General features: G+C 52.0%; 1 protein-coding gene across 5 annotated transcripts in view; it reads left to right on the forward strand.

Annotated features, from left to right (window-relative positions):
- Nucleotides 1-12,802, forward strand: part of LOC146509209 (sodium bicarbonate cotransporter 3-like) — a 32,074-nt gene that overhangs the window by 15,601 nt on the left and 3,671 nt on the right. For 3 of the 5 annotated variants that reach the window (XM_085177579.1, XM_085177577.1, XM_085177578.1), the window contains exons 3-19: nucleotides 22-162; nucleotides 240-378; nucleotides 745-905; nucleotides 1,260-1,448; nucleotides 5,980-6,095; nucleotides 7,311-7,358; nucleotides 8,413-8,570; nucleotides 8,646-8,733; nucleotides 8,888-9,034; nucleotides 9,114-9,217; nucleotides 9,346-9,520; nucleotides 9,600-9,733; nucleotides 10,274-10,519; nucleotides 10,625-10,730; nucleotides 10,850-11,011; nucleotides 11,211-11,324; nucleotides 12,569-12,730. In XM_085177579.1, coding sequence (XP_085033705.1) covers nucleotides 22-162; nucleotides 240-378; nucleotides 745-905; nucleotides 1,260-1,448; nucleotides 5,980-6,095; nucleotides 7,311-7,358; nucleotides 8,413-8,570; nucleotides 8,646-8,733; nucleotides 8,888-9,034; nucleotides 9,114-9,217; nucleotides 9,346-9,520; nucleotides 9,600-9,733; nucleotides 10,274-10,519; nucleotides 10,625-10,730; nucleotides 10,850-11,011; nucleotides 11,211-11,324; nucleotides 12,569-12,730 — 2,390 coding nt within the window. The remainder of the gene's footprint in view (nucleotides 1-21; nucleotides 163-239; nucleotides 379-744; nucleotides 906-1,259; nucleotides 1,449-5,979; nucleotides 6,096-7,310; nucleotides 7,359-8,412; nucleotides 8,571-8,645; nucleotides 8,734-8,887; nucleotides 9,035-9,113; nucleotides 9,218-9,345; nucleotides 9,521-9,599; nucleotides 9,734-10,273; nucleotides 10,520-10,624; nucleotides 10,731-10,849; nucleotides 11,012-11,210; nucleotides 11,325-12,568; nucleotides 12,731-12,802) is intronic. The other 2 variants (XM_085177580.1, XM_085177581.1) reach the window with 1 other exon arrangement.

Here is a 12,802-nt window from a genome sequence, read left to right on the forward strand (position 1 = left end):
CCCTCTGCTTTCCTCCGTCAGGTCACAGGGCGGTGTACGTTGGCGTGCACGTTCCGCTGGGCCGCCAGAGCCGGAGAAGACACCGTCACCGCGGACATCGACATCACAGGAAGCGAAGAGAGCGCTCGGATCGGGAGGACGGGCGAGAGTCGCCGTCATACGGTCAGGTTTGAACGAGGATAAACAAACACGGGCCAGCTGTACGACGGCGGCGTGCTGAAGCGTTTGTGTCCCCGCAGACACGCCGTCTCAGAGGGTCCAGTTCATCCTCGGCACCGAGGACGACGACGAGGAGCACATCCCCCACGACCTGTTCACCGAGCTGGACGAGCTCGCCTTCAAAGACGGAGACATGCAGGAGTGGAAGGAGACGGCCAGGCAGGGCGCGCTTTCGCTTTCTCTGCTCTGCGTTCAGACGTTAATCTGCGGCGTTTTCCAACAACGCTGCAGAGCTGTGAGGAGTAATCCTCCTGCTGTGCACGGGCGAGGCCTTGTTTGTTCAGGTTAACGAGGTTTCCTCTCTAATCCCGACTCTGCAGAGCGCCGTGAGGAAGACGAGCCTCGCTGGATTTGAGAGGAAACCGATGAAGGCGGGCCACGTCGTGTGGTTTGGAAACCTGCAGATTAACGTGTTTACTCAGCAGAGCAGAGTGGATCAGCCCACATTAGTTAGCATTATAGCATTAGCACGAACGCCTGGCGTTCTTCACATGTCAACACTCGGCTGTGTGTGTGTTCGTTCAGGTGGCTGAAGTTTGAGGAGGACGTTGAGGACGGCGGCGAGCGCTGGAGCAAACCCTACGTGGCGACGCTGTCGCTGCACAGCCTGTTCGAGCTGCGCTCCTGCATCCTGAACGGCACCGTGCTGCTCGACATGAGAGCCAGCTCCATCGAGGAGATCGCAGGTCAGAGCGCCATCGGGAACTCGTCCCATCACTCGATACGCTGCTCCAAAAACGACCTTCGTCTTTAAATCTAGAGGTCGAGGCGTGCTAAAACCACATTTGAGCTTTGAATCTAGTTTGAATCAGCTGCTGGAGAAGAAGAACGCCACGATGAAAGCTGAGCTGAGCTGCCCCTCAGCAGGCTTCCAGGCATCAGCCAATCTCTAGAGTTGGTATTTAGGGCGAGTTCTGACGTCTTGTTTCAGAGAGAAGAGGAAGTGAAAGGCTGCGTCACGCCTTTCACTTCCTCCTCAGAACATAAACCTGCAGTGTGTTTGTGTCCGTCAGCTGACCTCTTGTCCTCCTTCCTCACAGACATGGTGATTGACAGCATGCTGGCGTCCGGTCAGCTGGAGGATGGCGCGCAGGAGAAGGTGAGGGAGGCCATGCTGAGGCGCCACCACCATCAGAATGAGAAGAAGCTGAGCAACCGCATCCCGCTGGTCCGATCCTTTGCCGACATAGGCAAGAAATACTCGGAGCCAAATTTACTGGAACGCAACGGTGAGACGGCAGCGCTCTTGTCATCCTCGCGTCTGCAGGTCAGGAGACGAGCTGCAGGAGGCCAGTTCAGGTTGACCCCTCCTGACCTCTGGCACTGCTCGGCCTCTGCAGGGTTTAGTTAGCGTGGCGTGGCGGCAGGTTTACGATTTCTTTACTAAGCAATGCACTGTTTTCTTTCCTAAGAGTTCATAGTTCTTTGTTTCTGTTGTCGGGCAGAATGTAGAGTCTGTCCATCCTGATTGGTCGAGGTAAAGGGGTGACAAGACGACGGGTCTCATATTGCTGCACGGTCCCGTTGCCGTGGTTTTTGAGTGATTGTGATGAGTTTTATGGCTCCGGTTTGGTTGGTTTCTCCCCCGCCCGTCCCTGAGCTGCTGTGACCTCCTGTGACCTCAGCCTGTTTATTATTGGCCGGGACTCCCTGACCTGGCTGGACCCGCCGACTCGCTGAGCTAATAACCAGCTAACAGCATGAGCGGAGTCGGCGTTTTAATATCCGCACTCCTGGATCCTGTTTGTGAGAGAGGAATGTTTTAATGCTGCTCGGGCTGAACGCCGTCTGCAGGCGCTGAGCCGTCTGGCGTGCGTGTGACCTGCTTCTACGTGACCATCAGCTGCAGCTTTTACCGTTTGCTCGCGCTCGTTCGCTCAGGAGCTTTTCTTCAGATTGACGCTTTCCTACAGTTTATAAAGCTGAAGACGTCACAGAGCAGAGCTCAGGGTCAGACTTTGATTACAGCTGTACTTCACGAGGTCGTCGCCTCCAACGCGGCGCTCCCGGCTCAGTTCCCGGCTCAGGCGACTGCTCTCTGCACCAGCAGGACCTCTGCTCTCCACCACAGTGGGCTGAGTGGGTGATGCCCAGTTACAGCAGCTCTTCCTGCCTGTGATGGAGTAAACATTCAGTAATTTGTGTTCACTGCAGACGGGTAGTTAGAGCGAGGGTGGTGCCTTCACCTGAACAAAGACTGTAACTAAAAGACAGAAAGTGGTGCAGTAAAGTGTTTGCTTCTCAAACAGGCTGAAAGAGGTTCATCCTAGTTCAGTGACTGTCCCTCGGGTCCGGAGGCAGCCGGACGACTTCTGTGTCCTTGAAGATGCAACTGACACGATGGGAGGGTGAGGCAGCGACGCACAAATGTCCTACCGCCCTCAAAGTGACCACCCCTGTACAGGTGCGACACCTGAGACGCCCTCAGATGGAGGCGAAACATCTTCAAGAACCCAGAAGTCGTCTGGCTGTCGAGAACCGGCACAGAGGCTCTGCATGAAGCTGCTGTGGCTCGTTAAGGACTGAGCTGACTGCTGTTGTGATTTGGTGCTGTGTATATATATATGTGTGGAGTCGGAGCTCGTGATTGGTGGAGGAAGGTTTACTTTAGAAAGCTGATGTTGGTGTGACGTCACTAACTCACTGATCCGTGCACGCTGGCTTGGTGTTTCCTGCAGCATCGTTCTTCATCATCATCATCTTTCTCCTCCTCTTCCTCCTCAGGGGAGGGTCTGTCCTCCTCTCGTCTCTCTCTCCTCCGTCGTTGCTCCATGGCCTCCTTCGACCTCTCCACCCTACCCCCCTCTGCGAGGACCCCAGGCCCGTTCGGGCACCTCCTCCCCGGCTCCGCCTCCTCGTCGCAGACCGACCTCTCTCTGTATCGTTACGGCCGTCACCTCTCCGAACCCAGCCAGCCTCACGGACTCGCCCTTCCCGTCCCCGGTGGCTCTCCACGCCGCTCCTCTGCTCCCGTGGGGCTCCCCACGGTGGTGGTGCACCCCCCAGAAGAGGAGGAGGAGGTGTTCCACCTGGGAGATGAAGACGACGTGGTTCCCCGAACAGGCAAATACGGCACGGCTTTCCTCCGGCGTGATGCCGTCTCCACGCTCTGACACTGAAGCATGCACGCTAACGTGCTGATGAAGCTGGAGGCGGATGATTGGATGAATGTTGGCAGACGGGTAGCTTATTTGGGGGCGGAGTTATTTTGCATGTTTTTGGTTTGTTTTGCTGACGTCTGTCTGTTGGAGACAGAGTTGCGTGAGTGTTGGACCTGCAGTGTCGTAACACCCGCCTGTCTGAGCTACATGTGTTCACATCAAGTTTTTCTGTTAACAAACGTTTTTAACAGGTGAAGGTTGAACGGCAGCGTCCTCTGGATCCTCGATCTCCTTTAGCCTCTGCTGGAGTTAACAAACCGGCCTCTGATAGGCCGCGGCTGCTGCCATTAACAGGCTGTTAGCTGCAGTGACAGAGTCTGTATGTTTGTTTCCTCGCTCTGAGAGGCGGCTTGGGTCTGATCTGAGTTGATTTCTCTCCTTCATGAAACATTAAAGATCTGGAAATCAGGACGTCTGAACTTTTGTGGTCTTACTACACAAAAAAACAAAACCCACCAAAAACTACATTTTTTCCTTGTATTGTAAACTTTTTGTTCTCCGTCTGTGTCGCTGTCAGAAGCGCGATCACATAAAAGTTTATTGCTATAGCACATCTTAAAAGACCATCGTTCATCAGTTCATCTTAGTGCTCTCCTGGGGTTGTACGAGTGGAGGAGATCAGTTAGGTAGCTAGTAGGGGTGCAAGGATACTCGTATGGATATTGAACCGTTCGATACAGTGCTTTCGGTTCGGTACGCATATGTATGAACAATACAACATTTTTAATTAATTTTATCAACTTTCCTTCTGACGGTGCTGTCTGTGTTGAGAGCTCAGTGGATCTGTGCTCGACAGTGCAGCCTAGGCGGAGTAGTCGAACACAGATTCACTGCGCGCAGCGCAAGCTAGCGAGACAGAAGCTAAGCTCGCTGCAACATGGCAAATTGAACCTCCCCCACCCTCATTCAGATCTGGCGTTTGGAACTATTTTGGTTTTCATGTGAAGTATGACCCTGAAGGTAAGCGCGTCATGGACTAAAGTAAAACAGTATGTCGGATGTGCCAGCAATGCTCAATTACATTGGTGGGAACTAGTGTGTTAGCACAGTTAGCTCGTTAAGTGTTGGCCGTCCAGCCCCACGCACGGGGCGATCCGCGGTAGCTCGTTAACGGAGATTTGCCGTGTTGTGGCGTTAACGTCATTTCAGATTAACGCTGACAGCACTAGTGGGAACACAACGAATATGACTGCACATTTACTCCAACATCATCCTAGTGCAAAGACAAGTGGAAGCAGACAAAAACAACAAGCAGGCATGCTACAAACTTTACCCGAGTCATTTAGACAGCCGTTAGCACATGATTCTCCTTATGGGGACCTGATATGTTTAATATGCTGCTGAGAATATAGCCCAGAAGAAGCGTATAGTAGAGCTTTTATTTTGGAAAGAGACGTTTCTCTGTATTAACTCTCTTTTCCAAAGATGAGTGATTCCTCAATCAGATAGATTTATTTATTTTTTATTTTATTTTGTGGTTTCAGCAACATTAAATTTAAAAACTGTACTTTTGAGTTAAAATATATATTTATAATTTTAATCAATTACAAATTAAAAAAGCATGAACATTTTTTTTTGTATCGAAAAAATATCAAACCGTGACACCAAAGTATCGAACTGAACCGTGAATTTTGTGTATCGTTGCACCCCTATTATCTAGGCGTTATTTCAAAGTGTGCAAGAGAATTTAAAATCAATCCTGTATTTAACGGGGAGCCGGTGTAAGCTGGCTGGGACTGGAGTGATGTGATCGTACCTTCTAATGCCGGTTCAGAGGTGTGCAGCAGCATTTTGAAGCGACTGCTGAAGGAGAGAGTGTGGGAGGTGCTGAGAGCAGGGAGAAGTCTTTCAGGGGGACGTGGGGCTTTGCTTTGAAACTTTGGTGTAGCTGATAGAAACTCGTGCTTCTCTAATTTGAGGGAGCTGTCCAAAAATACTCCAATGTTTCTAACAGTGTGAGAGGGACGGCCCACAGGGCTGTCGCCTCAAAAACGGTCTTTTCTGTTTTATTGAGAACATTAAGCCACAGCCAGGCTTTAACATCCCACAGACAGTCAACAAAGGCTGGAGGGGCAGAGGCATCAGATCCAGTCGTCAGCACAGCAGTGGAAAGATGTGATTTATTAAAGTGGATCCCAGCAGGTCGGCTTGTTTCCTCTCTGCTGCGTCTCGGTGAACTCTGGACGCTCGAGTGACTCTCGGCACTTCCTGTTCATTAATGATCCGTAAAAGAATCAAAACTCGCTGACGCTCGATCACCTGACCACCGACTCATCACTGTTCAGGTGCTGAAGCGTGAAAAGCTGATTTGTGCTGATCGTGTTTGTGGAGCCGAGACTCTGCTGCGCGGCGCTCCGTGACCACAGGCGTGCTGCGCACCGACTAACAGTGACGTAACCGAGGAAACCGCATCACTGCCCGCACCGCGCTCAGTGTGAGCGAGCAGGAATTGCATTTAAAAGTTGGAGATATTTAAGCCGCCGCCCGCTCCGCCGGGTCAGGAGGCGGTGATGTCACGTGTGTCAGTAACACGGCTGTGTGTTTGCAGGCAGCTGCTGCAGATGTTGCGTGTGACTCTGTGGTCTTTGTGGCTCTGCAGGTCTGCTGGCGTCGCCTCAGTCGGCGCCCGGAAACCTCGACGACAACAAAAACAGCGAGAGTCGCGGCAACGGCGGCAACGGCAGCCGGGAGAACAGCACGGTGGACTTCAGCAAGGTAAACGCGGGGCTCCGCCTCACACGTGGTTTATAGATCAGCTGCTGCTTGTTTGGAGCTTCAGGGAGGTGAGAGACGGTTTAATGATGAGAGGTCAGACTTTGACCTCTGACCCCTGACCCCTGCCAGCTGCATGAAGCCTCACACATCAGCTGCTCTGCCTGTCAGACACACTGTGACAGATAACTAATAACTGACAGAAGCACCGAGGATGAAACGTTCAGTCTGAGCCAATCAGAGATCTTTACCTTCATACTGTGAGCGTCTCCAGAGGTCCGGCCCTTTAAGTACACAGAGCTGCACAGGAAATGACCACATGAAACTTCTGAAGGGTTAAAAACACGTTTTTAGCTCCGACACCCGTCAGAACTAAATCCAGGTTACAGGGTGGCCTCGCAGCTCAGGGCGGGGTCGGGTTCACACAGTAACCTGCCAGTGGGGCGGAGTCTAAACTGACTGTCACCGAGCCTCCACCCTCACGTTTGACTCAAGACGCTGCAGAAAACGTTGTATCCTCGAGTCGTAGTCAGAATTAAAGCTGTGATGATCCTGAGTGACCTCGTGGACAGTTCGCTTTGATTCAGTGGTTTATGTTTGACTTTCACACATGAAAGAGGAGCTGTGGGTGGAGAAACCTGCAGCTGCTTCCTCCACGCCGCGAACGAACACAACGAATAAATGAACGACTCGCTAAAGCTGCACAGTGATGCACTGAAAGGCAACACGAGACGTTCCTGCACAGCAGAACATCCGTTCCTCTGCTTTAACAAACTGTTGGAGACAAAATTGTAAATCGAGTGCAGATTTGATCAATTCTGCGTTCCTGCGTAGATCTGAATCCAGTAGATCTGAATCCAGTAGATCTGAATCCAGTAGATCTGAATCCAGTAGATCAGACTGCGTGAGTCGGGATCAGCCTGATATCCGATCCAAGTATCAGCTCGTTGTGTCCGTGGTTCAGCAGGTCATCAGGTATCTGCTCACATTCAGGATGAAATCAGGAGACTTGGTCTGTCACAGCAGAAAAGATGAATTCCACTTCCTGCTTCAGTCTGTGACGCTATTGGACGATGACTTTGGTCTTAAAACCATCCAGTGAGCATCCAGCTGTGCAGCCACACCTGCCTCCAGGTGCAAACAGAACCCGAGCTTTCGGTCACGTGACGGCGAGTCCCCGAATGAGCCAATCAGAAGCTGTGTTGTGTTTCCCAGCAGGACTGCGACTGCGTTTGTTTGCTGCCAGCGGCCAGCAGGAAGCCCGCAGTAAGTCACACGTCAGTCGCCGGCCCTCGGCCAATCAGTGTAGCCTGTCCTGTGACTCATCGTGGTGGTGCTCTGTGATTGGCTGTCTGTGGCGTCCTGTGACCATCAGCTGTTTCAGTGTTGGATGGAGAAATGTTTTTATTGGTTTATTCAATTGAACTTTATTTATACAGAAACTCAGATTCATGACAAACGCATGGATCTGTTCACTCCTCCATCTGCACCACCTCCTCCATCATCTGCTCCTCCTCTCCTTCCCTCCTGCTCCATCATCTGCTCCTCCTCCTCCTCCATCTGCTCCTCCTCCTCCATCTGCTCCTCCTCCTCCTCCATCTGCTCCTCCTCCTCCATCTGCTCCTCCTCTCCTTCTCTCCTTTCCTCCTCCTCCTCCATCTGCTCCTCCTCCTCCATCTGCTTCTCCTCTCCTTCTCTCCTTTCCTCCTCCTCCTCCATCATCTGCTCCTCCTCCTCCATCTGCACCTCCTGCTCCTCCATCTGCTCCTCCTCTCCTTCTCTCCTTTCCTCCTCCTCCTCCATCATCTGCTCCTCCTCCTCCATCTGCACCTCCTGCTCCTCCATCTGCTTCTCCTCTCCTTCTCTCCTTTCCTCCTCCTCCTCCATCATCTGCTCCTCCTCCTCCATCTGCACCTCCTGCTCCTCCATCTGCTTCTCCTCTCCTTCTCTCCTTTCCTCCTCCTCCTCCTCCTCCTGCTCCTCCTCCTCCATCATCTGCTCCTCCTCCTCCTCCATCTGCTCCTCCTCCTCCTGCAGGTCTCATCTCACAGTTTTTCATGTTTCAGTCGTTGATGTGAAACTTTTTTTTCCCCACATCTTTGCTTCACCTCACATGTTTCCCGTAGAGGTCAAAGGTCAAGTCTGTGCACTCATCTTCTGGATGATCACAGATGCTTTCTGTCTGCAGCTGATGAGCTGCTGTGGTTCTCAGCCGTGCTCAGGCAGCGAGGATCACAGAGAGACCAGGAAGTGAACCAACGAGGAACTACAAAATAAAACAAACACAAAGTGTGTGTGTGTGTGTGTGTGTGTGTGTCAGGTGGACATGAACTTCATGAAGAAGATTCCTCACGGAGCCGAGGCCTCCAACGTCCTGGTGGGTGAAGTGGACTTCCTGGAGCGGCCCATCATCGCCTTCGTCCGGCTCTGCCCCGCCGTGCTGCTGACCGGCCTCACCGAAGTCCCGGTGCCCACCAGGTAAGCCGCGACCGCGCCGCCCTCGGCACGCCGCTCCGTGCGTTTCCTCTGCTGACAGACTTCCTGTCCCTGCAGGTTTCTCTTCCTGCTGCTCGGTCCGTTTGGAAAAGGTCCGCAGTACCACGAGATCGGGCGCTCCATCGCCACGCTGATGACAGACGAGGTGAGCGACGCTCTTCTTAGTGACGGAGTTCATGTCTGTAGAAGCGGACACAGACGCGTCAGTGTGACGGCGTGCTCGTGAAAAAGCTTCAGGAGGCGTGATGTCGTTTGAAGCGCAGACAAAAAGTTGTTGACGTGTGGCGGCTCTGCTGCAGGTTTTCCACGATGTGGCGTACAAGGCGAGGGACCGCAACGACCTGCTGTCGGGGATCGACGAGTTCCTGGATCAGGTCACCGTGCTGCCGCCGGGAGAATGGGACCCCAGCATCCGCATCGAGCCCCCGAAGAGCGTCCCGTCTCAGGTAAAAGATCCGAAACAAACCCGCCACGCCAGCTCTGATCTCTCAGAAGTGACGTCCCCGCCCCCGTCTGTGTCCGCAGGAGAAGAGAAAGATAGCGTCCTTCCCCAATGGCTCCGCCCACAGCTCTGAGATGAGCAAGGAGGCGGAGCATCACGCGGGACCAGAGCTGCAGAGGACGGGGAGGTGAGTGAAGCTCAGCAATATTAATAAACACTGCGAGGAGATTTTCAAAATAAAACAGGAAACGTGTTAAACGAGTCCTGGCTCGGTGTGTGTTGGGAGTGACGGGGAATCCCTCGTGTGTCCGACAGGATTTTTGGCGGTTTGGTGAATGACGTTCGGCGGAAGGCGCCGTTCTACTGGAGCGACATCAGAGACGCCGTGAACCTGCAGTGCCTGGCCTCCATCCTCTTCCTGTACTGCGCCTGCATGTCGCCCGTCATCACCTTCGGAGGTCTGCTCGGGGAGGCCACCAAAGGGAGCATAGTAAGGACCCCTGTGTGAGCTCATCCTGGGCCCTGATTGGTGCATCCGGGTGTTACTCCCCTCTCTCTCTCTCTGATAGAGTGCCATCGAGTCGCTGTTTGGCGCGTCTCTGACGGGCGTGGCCTACTCTCTGTTCGCCGGGCAGCCTCTCACCATCCTGGGCAGCACGGGCCCGGTTCTGGTCTTTGAGAAGATCCTCTTCAAGTTCTGCAGGTGAGACAGGTTTGCATGAAAGCTTTGCTCCCATTGGCTGTTCGGGTTGTGATGACATCACAGCGGGCTGCTGTTTTTAAGGTTTTGTTTCCGTCCTTGTGCCTTTGTGTTTGTCTCCTCTGTGTTTGCAGCGCTGCAGCTCCCCCTGCAGGCGCAGCCAGTGCGGTGCACGGGGCCGCGAGCTGGCGGCGCGTCACAGGCTTAATCTCAGCGTCACAGATTAACGTGATTCGAGGGGTTTTTGGAGCAGCTGTGGGAACGTTGTGCTTTTGTGCTCTCAGCTGTTTCATATTGTTTTATAATTTTTTGGTGGATTAAAAAAAATCTTTCTGTGATGCACAAAAATGTTTTGTAACAGTTGCATAAAAGCCTCATTTTCTTTAACCTGCTCCACTTTCATCTGGATTACATCATCCATGTAGTAGGTCACGGAGAGGTCAGGAGAGCTTCAAACTTCAGGGATGTCTGCTGGGTTAGAGAAAGTGACCCTACAGAAGTGCCCTCGGCTGACCTTTGACCTCCTTTCCTTCCCATCCTCAGTCAGTACCATCTGTCCTACCTGCACCTGAGGACCAGCATCGGACTCTGGACCGCCTTCCTGTGCCTGCTGCTGGTCGCCACGGACGCCAGCTCTCTGGTCTGCTACATCACCCGCTTCACAGAGGAAGCCTTCGCCGCGCTCATCTGCATCATCTTCATCTACGAGGCGCTGGAGAAGCTGGTCCGCCTCGGGGAGCTCTACCCCATCAACATGCACAACCAGCTGGACAACCTGACCTTCTACAGGTGAGGCGACTGTCCGGCGTCACCGTGGTCGTTTCAGATGGTTGGAGCTAAGAGGGTGACGTGGTCATTTAGCTCCGAGTTTACGTGAGCGCTGCTCTGTTTCAGATGTCAGTGCGCTCCGCCCGCCAACGCCTCAGCCGAAGTCCTGGGTGTGTGGAGCAAAAAGAACGTGACCCCAGAAAACATCACCTGGGATCAGCTGAGCTCGAAGGTAAGAAATAAACGTTTGCTGTCTGACGCCGTCGGCGACGCCTTTCAGTCAGAACAAACGAGCAGCAGCCTCTGCTGGTCATCAGAGGAACTGCGGCTGACGCTTCCCTCTCCCCACAGACGTGCAAGGCGCTCATGGGGGAGCTGGTCGGCCCGGCGTGCAGCCACAGCGGCCCCTACGTCCCCGACGTCCTCTTCTGGTCCATCATCCTCTTCTTCACCACCTTCTTCCTCTCCTCCTTCCTCAAACAGTTCAAGACTAAGAGCTACTTCCCCACCAAGGTCAGTGACACCCCGAGAGAGGAGCCGATGGCGTGCTCGCAGACTCTTTAATGTTTCTCACGTGTGATGAAGATAAACGATTTATTGGATCCACAGGAAACATCACCACTCGTTGTAACATTTGTGCAGAGCTGGAGGTCTGAGGCGGTCGCGTTTTACCGTTCGATAAGAAAATATCGATGCTGTTTCCCGCCCGCAGGTTCGATCGACCATCAGCGACTTCGCCGTCTTCCTCACCATCATGATCATGGTGCTGGTGGATTATCTGGTGGGAGTTCCTTCACCCAAACTCAATGTGCCCGACCGCTTCAAGGTAACGCTCGCCTCTCAGCATGCGCAGGTCCAAACGGCCTGCGGGGGCGCCATTTCCCCTTTATTCCAGTAATAATGTAATCCAGCTTCAGTGATGGATGTTGGGGAGGTTTTAACCCTTGAAAGCCGGTCAGAGCAGCACGCTCTGTTTTGTGTAACTATTTTTAAATCCCGGTAGCTCTGCAACCACGTAAGCTAGCGCAATAATTTTTTTTGCATATAAACCGGAGGAGTTGTACTTACATCTTATGCCATCAGCTTGTCCTCGGTCACAGTTTCCTTCCACATATAGTTTTGCAAAAACTGCATAAAAAGCACTTGCAGCAACAAAAACATAATATTCCAGAAACACGCTTTGCCGATCCGATCAGCTGTTTGTAACACTTCCTACGTTGGAATAGACGTCAGCGCGAACTATCGCATGTCTGCCATGACCTGCCCGAAACCGGAAGTGACGTCATTTTGCAGAAATGTAGTGTTTTTAAAAGTTATGTTTGACTTTATGACTTTCTGTGTGGTTTCTGGGATGCTTAGGACTCATATTGCACTGCTGGAAATAGTTTATTTTGATGCATATGCTGCTTTTTTGCAGATTTGCATCATAATATTTATTTTCGTTTTTCCTGCAGTGTATAAAAATTGGTGTATTTCAAAAATAAAACTCTGAAGACACTCAAAATAAATTTCCTGTGGTGGGAAACTATTTTGTGCAACTTTTTTGTATTTACAGTTTTGAGGGATAAGCCTCTTAAATTTCTCTAACTAGAAATATATGTTAAAAAAACAAAAACAATTTTCAATTTTTTTGTAGTTTATTGCACTTTTTTGCAATTTATGTAATTACTATGCACTTAATGCAGACATATTATTAAAATCTGGGCTGTAATGGTTGTATTGATGTATATCAACTTGAAATGCTCCCAAAAATGGCTCCACAGCATGTAAACATATAATATAAGCTCTGGCGGACTTGGTTCTATGGTCGGTCTTAAAGGGTTAAACTGAGCGAGGGCCCTCAGCAGCTCGCTGCGATAAAAGGTCAGAGGTCGCTCGATGCTGACGGAGGGTCGTTCACTGGGTCACAACTTTGGATTCGTTCTTCATCTTTCACAGTTCGGATCATTTGAACTGTTTAACTATGAAACATTTAACATATTTAATGTAACAAAAAGTGTGACATCATCACGTGTATGGGCGGCGGCTCACACCTGCTGACACGATGAAATGGTCTCGCGCTGCTTTCAGCCCACGTCTGAAAATCGGGGGTGGCTGATTTCCCCGCTGGGCCCGAACCCGTGGTGGACGCTGCTGGCCGCCGCCGTCCCCGCGCTGCTCTGCACCATCCTCATCTTCATGGACCAGCAGATCACCGCCGTCATCATCAACAGGAAGGAAAACAAGCTGAAGGTCAGAACTGACGTAGAAGCCGCGCGCCGTTGTCCCCGCGGGGCGACGACCTTTACCTCACTGTGCGTTTGT

Source organism: Neolamprologus multifasciatus, chromosome 11 (assembly GCF_963576455.1).
Source record: "Neolamprologus multifasciatus chromosome 11, fNeoMul1.2, whole genome shotgun sequence".
In the NCBI taxonomy this organism is placed as follows: domain Eukaryota; kingdom Metazoa; phylum Chordata; class Actinopteri; order Cichliformes; family Cichlidae; genus Neolamprologus; species Neolamprologus multifasciatus.